Below are 14,095 nucleotides of genomic sequence, written 5' to 3' on the forward strand. Positions count from 1 at the left end.
AATAGGGGCAAGTCTCCTCCCAACACAGTCCCATAGGGAAGAGTTTTTACCACCCCTACCACATGTTTTATTTCTCCACACGGCGTGGACAGGACTACCTCCTCAGTTGGGTACTCTCGGAGGTCCCCATGGATACACACAACCCCAACGGGCCATTCACCGGAGTTGTCTCCTGCCACCAACGACCCATGTACCAAAGTCACAAGGCTCCCTGAGTCCAGGAGGGCCTCCGTGGGGTACCCATTAACCAGTACCTGGCATAGTTGGAGTTCACTGTCCCGGGTTTCGGCGCTCGCTGTGCAGACGGTCTGGGCGTACATTGAGACCCGGCGGTTATATCCGCAGTCCATGGGTTCCGTAGTTAGGGGACAATTAGCAATCACATGTCCCAGCCCCTGACACCGCCAGCACCTAAGGGTGGTGGTACTGTTAGGTCTTATGACAGTTTGAGAGGGAATCGGTCTCCTGCCACTCTCACTCCGGGGTTCCCCTTCAGCACGAGTACGGTGCTGACTGTCCCCAGCAGAGGGAAGCGACCCCCTAGCCGAGTAGCACTCGACCAAACTGACCACCTGGTCGAGGGTGCCGGGGTCCCCTTGCCCCACCCAACGTTGGATAGCGACTGGCAGAGTCCTCACCAGCCGGTCAACCACCACCCTCTCCACTATCTGGGCTGGGGACAAAGTCTCAGGTTGGAGCCACCTCTTTACCAGCTGCAGGAGGTCATAAGCCTGAGACCGGGCAGGTCGGGTCTCCACATAGGCCCACGAAAACACATGCTGAGCCCTCACGTATGTATTGACCCCCAGCCGGGCAAGGATCTCACCTTTGAGCCTCTGGTAGTCCCGGGCGTCCTCCTGACTGAGGTCGAAACAGGCCTTCTGGGCATCGCCAACCAAAAACGGAGCCACCACTTCCGCCCACTGGTCGGCTGGCAGGTTTTCCCGCTCTGCTGTGCGTTCATAGATGGTAAGGAAGGCTTCCACGTCGTCCTCCAGTCCCATGTTCCTCAACGCTGATCGAACCTTGTCCTGGGCGTCTCGACGTTCCGGGGCTGATGTCGTCGGCGTCTTCCGCAGGGCAGCAATCTGTTGCATCATCAGTTCATTTGTTTTTTGCTGCTGCCTTTGGAGATCCTGGTGCAGCTCCTGCTGTTGCCGTTGGAGACTCAGGTATTGCTCCTGCTGTTGCCGTTCCCTCTCCTGCTGTTGCCGTTGGAGACTCAGATACTGCTCCTGCTGTTGCCGCTGAGACTGCATCTGCTGCTGCTGGGTGAGTACCAGCTGCTTAAACAGCTCCTCCATTTTGTCCATGGGGTGGAACTGAAAGGTGGCAGGCCGAATTGTGGTCATGCAGCGGCCGGTGGGGTATGCCTCAGTCACTATGCCCGCATTCTCCACCAATCTGTAAGGCGGTTTTGTTCACACCGTGCAGTAACTGAGGCAGTGACCCAAGCAAGTCCAACATAAACAGCTTTCATTTCAGCAACTCACGGGTTAACAGAAAGTCCTCCGGTTCGCAGCCGGGTTACCAGAAAGTCCATACACAATGGTTGCCGGGGACAACAGCCGTGCAGGCCGCTCCGAGCCTGACAAGTGCAGAGCCTTCCCAGGCGGTGGTTCAGCCACACTCAGTCCTGCTGAGTTTTCCTGCTGTGCTCTTAGCAGGTTCCAACATAGAACAACACTAATAGTTAGTGCAGGAGTTTTAAAGGACCTGTGGCAAGAGCTACTGGAAAACCCGGGTTGGAGGGAGGAGGCCGCCCCACTGCCTCCTGTGACCTCCTCCAAGAAATGAAGGCCCTGCCGGGGTTTACTTAATCTGCCTTAGCCAGGTATCCTGACCAAGTCAATGCTCACCTTCATTCCTGCATTGCAGCCGCAGCTGTGTGTGTGACTGCAATGCACTCCAATGGATTTAATAGGTCTCTGTACACATTCTGGGGGATATATAACGTCCCTCGTATACGATCCCGGTCACTGCCTCACAATAGATAGATATATAATAGATAGATAATAGATAGATGATAGATAGATAAATGGATATGAGATGATAGATATGAGATAGATAATAGATAGATGATAGATAATAGATAGATATATAATAGATAGATAATAGATAGATAATAGATAGATGATAGATAGATAATAGATAGATAATAGATAGATGATAGATAGATAATAGATAGATGATAGATAATAGATAGATAAGAGATTGATAGATAGATAGATAATAGATAGATAATAGATACATAGATAATAGATAGATAATAGATAGATAGATAATAGATAGATAGATAATAGACAGATGATAGATAGATAGATGGATATGAGATGATAGATATGAGATAGATAGAAGCACAGTTGTGTACAGACACCTATATGATATACTCATTTGTAGGAGCCTATAGCACTATAAAAGGTAACACATCAGCAGAAAGAAGTGCATGGCCAGTAACTTAGATAATACCACATCTTTATTCATACATCTAAAATAAAATATAGAGATAACACAAGATCACCAGAATACAGATAAAACACCTGAATAAGAACAGCATGGAGCCATGGATCCATTACACTGGACACGTGTTTCGCTTGGAAAGCTTCATCCGGGGGACAGCGCTTTCCAAGAGAAACTCCTGATGAGTCCTTATGTTACTCATGTACCTGCTTCAAGGATTGTTTACTTTTTACCTTTCTAGGAGGCTTACTTTTGGACCCCAGGCGAGATTGTTGAGTTGGTTAGCGCCTTATATCCCTTGGCTTTACTTTGGTGGGCACTCCCATCCTGTTTGCCTTGCTCAGATATTGGCCGCGCACTTCTTTCTCTTGACTTGTGCCGCACAGTCGTGCACAGTGAGATATAAGAGCTGATAGCGGTGACATCTGCGCCTTGTTGTCGGCAGGTGGTGACGGGCTCAGGTCTTGACAGCCAGAAGTCGGATGAAGAGTACAGAGAGTTGTTTGACCTGGCCCTGAGGGGTCTTCAGCTTCTGTCTAAGTGGAGTGCCCACGTCATGGAAGTGGTGAGTGTGGTACTGGTACACAGATCTGGGAAACCCATCATGTATAATCAGCCATCGCTTCTTATATACATCCCACTTGCCCTATAGTGTCACGCAAGGTGTAAGAAAGACTAAGTGCATCACAAAGGGAAAGGGGAAAAGGGAGCCCAGACTCTAGGGAAAGGGGGTAATGGAGATCTCCTAGGCTGACCTTATATCACACTGTCTCCCCTAACATCCCTATATTGGTTCCGCACCAATCACCGCACAGGAACCTCGCCCTGTCGTTCCCTGGTGTTTGCCCCTGGCTAGGGAAGGGAGGTGATGAGCGCTAGTCGATCCACACTGACAACTAAAGACAACAAGGGGGAACAAACAAGTGAACATAGCTTAGCTTTAATCGTCTTCAGAGAGATGAACACACGTCCTCTTAGCACCAGAGAGGAAGAAGTACTGCACTTGCTCCAAGCCTTCACAGGGAGTCATGTGAGTATCGCCGGCACCACCCTCTAGCAGACAGCAGGTATTTATACACCCAAGTCAGGGTGTTAATTAGCAAGAGGAAGGTAGCCGCTGGGTCCTAGAGAGACAGCTTCTAAGAAGGTGTCTGTAATGCTAAACAAAGAGATCTCCTGCAACCAACTCCAGGGCGATTGTTTTGTCACTTCTGACACACCCGTGACATATAGAGCATATAGCACTGACTTCCCGTATCTGCTGTTCTCCGTCTTGCAGTATTCTTGGAAGTTGGTTCATCCTACAGACAAGTTCTGTAACAAGGACTGTCCGGGCACGGCCGAGGAGTACGAGCGCGCTACAAGGTATAACTACACCAGTGAGGAGAAATTCGCTTTTGTGGAGGTAAGTCGTACATCGCTATAGATCTTATATTTTAGTATCTAATGGTCCAAGATGAGGTTTCCTTTGATCGGAGATAAGCGGCACCATAATTGTTCTTCTCCATGAAATAACATGCAAATTTGTGCCGAAATCTAACTGAATGGAGACATATACACATTCAGAAGTGTCGTCTTTACCTTTTCTTCAAGATATTTCCCAAGATATAATAGTTTACGCTCTGTGTGGCCACCTGGTGGTGATGATGTGAATTGCAGCCTTTTGTTCTCTATGTTGCCACCCAGTGGTTAAAGTGTGAACTGCAGCCTCACAAATGTTTTGGCATTCCTCCCAACAGAGCCAGATTCAGCAAGACAGGCCCAGGGTTAAGGACATTTTTTTAGCGCGTAGGTATATTGAATGTAGTGGTGGAGTGGAGGGCGTTAACCTATCCACCATTCACATGTGCCTTCTGTCTGAAGCTCGGCGCGGGAGGCGTGATGATGTCACTATATTGTGCCTACTGAATCGGTTACAGACACAGATCTGCTCCAGTCATCATGGGGTTGGGGCTAGTTGAATATTTTTTTTTTAATTTCAGGTGGGGTAGAGTGGCACCTTACTGGGGGAAAAGGGGTATCAAACTATGTATGGTAGGGGAATCATAATGTGTGTGGGGGCATCATACTGTGTATGGTAGGGGAATAATAATGTGTGGGGGCATCATACTGTGTTTGGTAGGGGAATCATAATATGTGGGGGCATCATACTGTGTATGGTAGGGGAATCATAATGTGTGGGGGCATCATACTGTGTATGGTAGGGGAATCATAATGTGTAGGGTCTTCATACTGTGTGTGGGGACGACATACTGTGTATGGTAGGGGAATCATAATGTGTGGGGGCATCATACTGTGTATGGTAGGGGAATCATAATGTGTAGGTACATCATACTATGTGTGGGGGCATCATACTGTGCATGGTATGGGAATCAAAATGTGTGGGGGCATCATACTGTGTTTGCTAGGGGAATCTTAATGTGTAGGGGCATCGTTCTATGTATGGAAGGGGAATTATAATGTGTAGAGGCATCATATTATGTATGGGGGCTTCATACTGTGTATGATAGGGCAATCTTGTGTGGGGGCATCATACTTTGTATGGTAGGGGAGTCATAATATGTAGGGGCATCATACTGTGTATGGTAGTGGATTCATAATGTGTAGGGGCATCATACTGTATATGGTAGGAGAATTACAATGTGTGGGGGCATCATACTGTGTATGGTAGGGGAATCAAAGTGTAGGGGCATCATACTGTGTATGGTAGTGGAATCATAATGTGTGATGACTTCATACTGTGTATGGGGGCATCATACGTGGAAGAGGAATCATAATGTTTGGAGGCATCATATTGTGTATGTTAGGGGAATCATAATGTGTGGGGTCATAATACTGTGTGTGGGGCATCATACTGTGTATGGTAGGGAAATAATGTGTAGGGGCATCATACTGTATGTGAGGGCATCATATTGTGTATGGCAGAGGAATCATGTGTAGGGGCATCATACTGTGTATGGTAGAGAAATCAATGTATGGAGGCATCATACTGTGGGGAGGGGACACTGGGCCATCATTAGGGCATCACACTGTGTGTGGGGAGACTATGGGGGCACCATTGTCACACAAGGTGTGGGAAAGACTAAGTGCAACACGAAGGGAAGAGGGGAGGAAGCCCAAACACTAGGGAAAGGGGGAGTGGAGACCCCTAGGCAGATCTAATATCTCCCTGCCTACCCTATCGTCCCTATATAGGTTCCACACCTATATAGCCGAGCAGGACCCTAAAGCCCTGGATGACCCTAGAGATTGGCCCTAAATAGGGAGGGGGAGAGGTGAACACTACCCAGGCCCCACTACAAACTAAAGACAACAAGGTAGACAAACAAAGGGGATAAACTTAGCTTGAGCAGACACCAGAGGATTAACGCCAACTGTCCTCCAAGGGCACCAGAGGAGAAGCCAGCCCACTGCTAGTGCTCCAAGCCTGCACAAAAGTACATAGAAGTATCACCGGCAATTCGCTGGAGCAAACTGAGTGTTTTTACCTACCGGGCAAGGGTGTGTCAACCATCAGCAGGAGGGAGGTGGCCGCTGGGTCCTAAAGGCAGAAGGATTAAGACGGCGTCTGTAATGCCAAGCGCAGTGACCTTCTACAGCCAGATCCAGAGCGACTGTCTATTACACGTGACATACCCGTGACAATCATACTGTGATGGGAGCATCATTATGTTCAGGGCACTGGGGGCAATATGAATGTGTATGGGGGGCATAATACTGTGTGTGTGTCATCATACTGTGTGTGTGTAAGGTGGCAATTTGGGAGCATAGTTGGGGCATCATACTGCTTGGAGGCCAACATGTTCAGAAGGTGTCCCTCTTTTCTGGTCTTGACAGCTGGGAAGTTTGATTTTGCGAAACGTTTCAGCCCTTGAAGACATCTGCAGAAAGTTAAGGGCTGCATCCATCTGTGCCCATTCATTCCCTGTCTGGATGTGGTGGCATATTCTGTGACTTGCCATCATGTCTGTGATGGGCAAAGTCTATGAAGCTAGACATATACATAAAATGATGCAATATGAGTTACAATTTACACTCGGGAAGATATTTTCCACAATATCAATCATTTCTCTTATGATATCTTTCAGGTGATTGCCATGGTAAAGGGTCTGCAAGTGCTAATGGGCCGCATGGAAAGTGTGTTCAATCAAGCCATAAGGAATACCATCTACGCTGCCCTACAAGACTTTGCTCAGAGTACCCTACGAGAACCGCTCCGCCAGGCCGTGCGCAAAAAGAAGAACGTGCTGATAAGGTGAGAGTATTAGGAGATACAATAATATTAGGGTCGCCGCTCAGAAACCTTTAGGTATAAAAATGCCTGGGACTAAATAATTAATTAGATAAGATGTATTATAGCTACATCACATCTATAAAAGTACAAAATAACACACAGTGCCCCATAGAGTAATTATTGCTATAGCTGAGGAGGTGCCGCCCTAGGCGTGGGCCTCTTGTTCTTAATGGCTCTATTCACAGCACCAGTGGCAACATGAGTAAGCAGACATGTGTGTGACCTGTCAATGATTTCCTTGGAATAAATGTGTCTCTGCTTCTCTTTAGTGTTTTGCAGGCCATTCGTAAGACTATCTGTGACTGGGAAGCAGGTCGCGAGCCCCCCAATGACCCATGTCTGAGAGGAGAGAAGGACCCCAAGGGTGGCTTTGACATCAAAGTTCCTCGAAGGGCAGTGGGACCCTCAAGCACTCAGGTCTGGATGACATTTAGATGAATTTCTACAATACAGATTCCTTTTTTACTTTTATTTTTATGAAAAGTCATTCCCCATTAGGGATAGGGTCAATGGCACCAAGGGGGGAGGTATCAGCGCCCCAGATGTAGATGAACTGTTTAAAGTTAATTTTAAAGGGCTTTTCTGTGTTTCGGTGGCCTCTGTTGCACTTGTTCGCTGCACCCACGTTTAGTGGCGATTATTTAGGAGTGTTTGTTTAGTTAATGACTGGCTTCTCCTCCGTAGCTGTACATGGTGCGCACAATGCTGGAATCCCTCATTGCCGACAAGAGCGGCTCCAAAAAGACGTTACGCAGCAGCCTGGACGGTCCGATTGTACAAGCGATCGAGGAGTTCCACAAACAGTCTTTCTTCTTCACTCATCTGCTCAACTTCAGTGGCGAGTAACAGGCAGAAAAATACGGTGACCGCTGCAGCCAGTCAGTGGCCATTGATCGGCTTCAGTCTAGACAGTTTTGTTCGAGTGGAAGAACTGTGTTTCTTCCGCTCAGACTTAATTCTAAAGCCTGCAGCCGATCAATGGCTGCTGATTGGTTGCAGTGATCCCCAGTAAATATGCAATGACATGATATTAAAGCGCCATGACCCAAGTATCAATCAGATGAAAGATTATTCATTCTTTTGTGGTCCGGTCTCATTACAGAGGCGCTGCAGCAGTGTTGCGATCTGTCGCAGCTCTGGTTTCGAGAATTCTTCCTTGAACTGACCATGGGACGGCGCATTCAGTTCCCCATCGAGATGTCCATGCCTTGGATCCTCACCGACCACATCCTGGAGACCAAGGAGCCTTCTATGATGGAGTAAGAGATCACTGAGATAAGGGTTATGGGGTCTCCTGGCACCAGATGAGGGGGGGTGTAACATCTTCCTCGTCTCTACATTTATGCCCGGATGTAGCAGAATTGAATTTGCCAAACTCAGCTCTGCTTCTATGTCAAACATAGCTCTGCTACATCAGACAAGTTCTCCGCTACTGCCTCCGACAAATACAACTCTGCTACATCAGACAAGTTCTCCTCTACTGCCTCTAACAAACACAACTATGCAACCAACAAGTTCTCCTCTACTGTTTCCGACAAACACAACTCTGCTACATCAGAATAGTTCTCCACTGCCTTCATGAAACACATCTCTGCTACATCAGACAAGTTCTCCTCTACTGCCTCTGACAAACACAGCTCTGCTACATTAGACAAGTTCTCCTCTACTGCCTCCGACAAACACAGCTTTGCTACATCAGACAAATTCTCCTCTACTTCCTCTGACTAACACAACTCTGCTACATCAGACATGTTCTCCTCTAATTCCTCTGACAAACACAATGCTGCTACATCAGACAAGTTCTCCTCTACTGCCTCCAACAAACACAACTCTGTTACATCAGACAAGTTCTCCTCTACTGCCTCCAACAAACACAACTCTTTTACATCAGACAAGTTCTCCTCTACTGCCTCCAACAAACACAATTCTGTTACATCAGACAAGTTCTCCTCTACTGCCTCCAACAAACACAACTCTTTTACATCAGACAAGTTCTCCTCTACTGCCTCCAACAAACACAACTCTGTTACATCAGACAAGTTCTCCTCTACTGCCTCCAACAAACACAACTCTGTTACATCAGACAAGTTCTCCTCTACTGCCTCCAACAAACACAACTCTGTTACATCAGACAAGTTCTCCTCTACTGCCTCCGAAAAACCCGACTCTGCTACATCAGACAAGTTCTCTACTGCCTCCGACAAACACAGCTCTGCTACATTAGACAAGTTCTCCTCTACTGCCTCCGACAAACACAGCTTTGCTACATCAGACAAATTCTCCTCTACTTCCTCTGACAAACACAACTCTGCTACATCAGACATGTTCTCCTCTACTTCCTCTGACAAACACAATGCTGCTACATCAGACAAGTTCTCCTCTACTGCCTCCTACAAACCCGACTCTGCTACATCAGACAAGTTCTCCTCTACTGTCTCCGAGAAACACATTTCTGCTATATCAGACAAGTTCTCTACTGCCTCCGACAAACACAGCTCTGCTACATTAGACAAACTTTTCTCTACTAAAACCTATAATAGAAGGAATCACCCAATGATAATGCCCATTAAAAGAAGAAAATTAATAGAAATGATCAGGTATAAACACAGAAGGATACTGGCCCAAATTCATGGTGAGATACATTTCCGGCCCCCTACACTAAAAACTGTTTTCTACTGCCTCGTATTCTGACAAACACAGCTCTACTACATCAGAAAAAACTTTTCCTCTGGTTCTTCGGACAAACACAGTTCTAGATAAGCCTTCCTTTACTGCCTGTGACAACACAGCTCTGCTACATCAGACAAGCCTTACTCTACTGCCTCTGACAAACACAGCTCTGCTACATCAGACAAGCCTTACTCTACTGCCTCTGACATACACAGCTCTGCTACATCAGACATACTTTCCTCTACTGCCTCTGACAAACACAGCTCTAGACAAATTCTCTTACACTACTGACAAACACAGCTTTAGACAAGATTTCCACTACTGCCTTTAAACAAATACAGCTCTGCTCTGTTATCCTCCTCACAAACAAAACTCTGCGACATCAGACAAGCCTTCCACTACTTCCTCTGACAAACGCTGCTCTGCTACATCAGACAAACATATCTCCACTGCCTCTGACAAACACAGCTCTGCTACATCAGACAAGCCTTCCTCTATTGCCTCTGACAAACAGAGCTCTGCTACATCAGACAAACTTTCCTCCACTGCCTCGCTCTCTGACAAACACAATTATGCTACATCAGACAAACATTTCTCTATGGCCTTTGACCAACCCAGCTCTGCTACATCTGGTAAGTAATTTTTTTTCTAAATTTTCAAAGTCACACAATATTAGCTCTGCTACATCTGAATAGGTCAGCTGTGGAAACAATAAATGTGCATGGCTAGACTGCCCTTTTATCTTAAGGAATGTAAGGAAAGATAAGCCTTACTATTTGCAGGAATCCCAGCTTTTTTTTTTTTTCAATAAACAAACTCAGCTCTACTATCAAACAACCTCCGCTCAGCTGCATCTCTTCTTTTTTTTTATCCCTTCATTATATAACTCTATTGGTTTCAGCTTCCTTTTCCAGAACACCTGCATAGATAAAAGATAATATAGTAAAAACCTGGCTGTCTCCACCAGAGGGCGCTCATTGCATACATTGAAGTCAATATGCAATATGCTCCTGTGCTCCCTCTAGTGGATACTGTAGGTATTACACGAAAAAAAAAAATTATTAGTAAAAATAATTAAGTAATGTTCCTAATTTATGAAAGTGGGTTCTACTTACATAAAATGAAAGAGTAGAGCAGTCAGATGACCTATATAATGCGTTCTTCCCCAGGTACGTCCTCTATCCTCTTGACCTGTATAATGATAGTGCCTACTATGCTTTAACCAAGTTTAAGAAGCAGTTCCTCTATGATGAAATTGAAGCCGAGGTAAGAGGGTCACCGAGCGTAAGGCCTTATTCACACGTCATTAATTAATGGGTTAATCACAAGGTGTATAATTTTGTCTAATTCTTCTCTTCCAGGTGAATCTGTGCTTTGACCAGTTTGTGTACAAGTTATCAGACCAGATCTTCGCCTACTACAAGGCCATGTCCGGCAGGTACAGATAAATACTGCCCCCTATAGATAAGATAATTTTGTAAAACCGTCACTAACACAGTGGCCATAATTTTTGCCAAACCTTTCGATTTCAGCTGGACTGTCTTCCTCAGATGTCAAAAGATAAAATGATGGGGCAGTTGAATTTCAACATGCCCGATCCTTTTGTTCTCCTGATAGCAGCCTATTACCCTCACCCTCAAAAGGAACACATACATGCTCCATCTAGCTGAGCGTGCAAGTACTGTATATGGGGGGAAGGGTCAGAGAGTGAGAGCTGTCAACCAACAGGTATCTAATGAGTCCAGCCAGTGTTAAAGGGGTTTTTCGGTCTTTTTAAAAGGTCAACCTTTTGCCAATATGAGACTGATATTATTAAGGACCTTGATATTTGGGGGTCCTGTCGAACATTTTGCATCAGGGCCCACAAGCGTCACGTTTTAACACCGCTGATGCCCTGCTGTTTATAGGACAAAAGATCAGACGATCGCAGCTTTAAGTCCCCTAAGGGGACTAAGAAATACAGTAAAAAGTGAAAAAAAAGTTTTTAAAAATATTGAAAAAAAACACAAAAGTTTAAATATAACAATAAAGAAAATATAAAAAATACACATATTTGGTATCGTAAAAGTCCGATCTATCAAAATATAAAAGAAATGAATCCGATCGGTAAACGGCGTAAAGAGAAAAAGAATAGAAACGCCGGAATTACGTTTTTTTTGCCGCCTCCACATTGCAATAAGAGGCTATCAAAACATTGTATCTACCCTAAAATGGTATCAGTAAAAACGTCAGCTCGGGGTGCAAAAAATAAGCCATCACTCAGCTCGAAAATCGGAAGCGTTACAGTTCTCGAAAAATGGTGACACAACCAAAAAATTTTTTTACTAATTTTCCAAAAAAATGTCACCAGTTAAATAAAAGAAAAACTATACATATTTGGTATCTGCGTTCTCGTACTGACCTTAGGTATCATATTGGCAGGTCAGTTTTACCATAGAGTGAACATGGTAAATAAAAAAATAAAAAAACAATTGTGAAATTGCACTTTTTTTTGCAATTTCAATGCACTTGGATTTTTTTTCCTGCTTTCCAGTGCGTCACATGATAAAATGAATGATGTCATTCAAAAAAATACAACTTGTCCTGCAAAAAAAAAAAACAAGCCCTCATATGGTTATGTGGACTGAAAATTTTAAAAAAAGTTATGGCTCTTGAAAGAATGGGAGGAAAAAACTAAATTTCTGCAACTGTCCCACTCAAATTTTGGCCACGTATGAAGTTACCCTTCACCTAAGGGTTATTTTCTGTTTTCGTTCAGGAACTGATTTTCAGTTGTGGACATTTCTGCAGCAGATTGGCCACTTGTGCCCTTAGTGGTAGTTATACATTATACATATTCTTCTTCCAGCGTTCTGTTGGATAAACGCTTCCGGGCAGAATGTAAGAACTATGGAGTGATCATTCCTTACCCACCATCCAATCGCTATGAGACGTTGCTGAAGCAGCGACACGTGCAGGTGCGGAATCCTTCTTCTTTATATTGATCGTCTTCGTTGTTCTGAAGATGATACATTTTCCATAATCTTATATTGATCTTTCCTATAGTTGCTTGGCAGATCTATTGACCTGAACAGGCTGATCACTCAGCGGATCTCAGCCGCCATGTACAAATCTCTGGATCAGGCGATCAGTCGCTTTGAGAGTGAAGATCTGACCTCCATAGTGGTGAGTGCCACCTGTACAGCAGTAATACCAGGGGATGTCCTGGTGTCTGAGTATGGATCGCAATGTCTGGTCCAGCCACAGGTCCCTTGACCTGAACTCAACTAAATCATAGGTACATATGAGGCTCTTGAGTTCGGATCAGTCAGGCCAGACATGGCGGGGTTCCATTATTGAGACAGATGTGGGACCCCGGTCCTGCGACTAATCCGTCATCATTGGCAGAACCTTTTTCCTTTCTTCCATCTTTCCTAACCATCACTCATCCCTCACCCGTTGTCCATGTCTCCAGGAACTAGAATGGCTCCTTGACATCAACCGCCTGACGCACCGACTCCTTTCCAAGCACTTAACATTGGACAGTTTTGACGCCATGTTCCGAGAAGCCAATCACAATGTGTCTGCTCCATATGGAAGAAACACCCTGCACGTCTTCTGGGAGCTCAACTTCGACTTCTTGCCCAACTATTGCTACAACGGCTCAACCAACCGGTGGGTGCAACCATTTCCATAAAATTTCACAATGTGAATATACACTAAAGCCATTATTACCTTGTGGGTGTCATGGGTCTTAAGACAATTATGAAGTTTAGTTCAGTGAATCGGTTTGTCTTTTTTCTCTAACCCTTTTCATCTCCTTCTTCAGGTTCGTCCGTACAGCCATCCCATTCACACAGGAGCCACAGAGAGACAAGCCTGCCAATGTACAGCCTTATTATCTGTATGGATCCAAGGTCAGTGTCTTCCAGTATTGAGACTGCCATGACAGATGCCTTCTCTATATATTGTTCCATTTCTGAACTTCAACATTCAAGGATTAATTTCAATGAGATTTTACAACCTGTCACACAATTTTCTTCTTCCATGTCAAGTGCTAGTAGATTCCTGCCTTCTTAAAGACGACATGACACCAAATCAAAAGTGACCAGTTTTTGCTTTTATTTTGTTCCCGTTGATTTCCTGAATATTATGTTTTTTATTCTTTTAAAATCCGCCATACGGTTTCAGAGATATGGGCCTTTTTAATTAATGCTACTTTATTGGAGACTTTACAAAGGGGTGTGGCATACAGTGTATTTATGCAGACACGCCTCCAAAGAATACTGTGAGCCACGCCTCTTAGTAAATAACATAAAAATTAGCACTGAATAAAAAAGTTTATATCTCTGAGACCATTTGGCGGATTTTAAAAAAACAAAAAACGCAATACTCAGGGGAGCTGCAGGAATAAAATAAGAACAAAAACTGGACACTTGTCCTGGTGACAGGTTCTCTTAAACTGAATTTACACTGTTTTCTAGTGTCCAATTGTGTATGCACTAGGATTGCTCATGGTTAGGGATGAGCGAACCCAAACTGTAAAGTTCGGTGTTCATCTGGACACGGACTTCTTGCTGTGTGTCCATGTTACTGTTCGGGTTTGGCAGCCTAATAAAGCTTGTTGAACGGCTGCAGCGCCTTCCTAACCTATTAATATCAGTCCCCAGCTGTCTGCTTTGCCTTAGCTGG

At 45.0% G+C, this 14,095-nt stretch overlaps 1 protein-coding gene across 2 annotated transcripts in view; it reads left to right on the forward strand.

Annotated features, from left to right (window-relative positions):
- Window positions 1-14,095, forward strand: part of CYFIP2 (cytoplasmic FMR1 interacting protein 2) — a 71,721-nt gene that overhangs the window by 45,844 nt on the left and 11,782 nt on the right. For both annotated transcript variants that reach the window (XM_073649872.1, XM_073649873.1), the window contains exons 13-24: window positions 2,906-3,025; window positions 3,740-3,865; window positions 6,549-6,715; window positions 7,024-7,171; window positions 7,439-7,592; window positions 7,857-8,013; window positions 10,594-10,690; window positions 10,786-10,862; window positions 12,273-12,381; window positions 12,470-12,589; window positions 12,879-13,078; window positions 13,233-13,320. In XM_073649872.1, coding sequence (XP_073505973.1) covers window positions 2,906-3,025; window positions 3,740-3,865; window positions 6,549-6,715; window positions 7,024-7,171; window positions 7,439-7,592; window positions 7,857-8,013; window positions 10,594-10,690; window positions 10,786-10,862; window positions 12,273-12,381; window positions 12,470-12,589; window positions 12,879-13,078; window positions 13,233-13,320 — 1,563 coding nt within the window. The remainder of the gene's footprint in view (window positions 1-2,905; window positions 3,026-3,739; window positions 3,866-6,548; window positions 6,716-7,023; window positions 7,172-7,438; window positions 7,593-7,856; window positions 8,014-10,593; window positions 10,691-10,785; window positions 10,863-12,272; window positions 12,382-12,469; window positions 12,590-12,878; window positions 13,079-13,232; window positions 13,321-14,095) is intronic.

Source organism: Phyllobates terribilis, unplaced genomic scaffold (genome assembly GCF_046119375.1).
Source record: "Phyllobates terribilis strain yellow unplaced genomic scaffold, ASM4611937v1 Scaffold_10__3_contigs__length_209671492, whole genome shotgun sequence".
Taxonomy (NCBI): Eukaryota; Metazoa; Chordata; class Amphibia; order Anura; family Dendrobatidae; genus Phyllobates; species Phyllobates terribilis.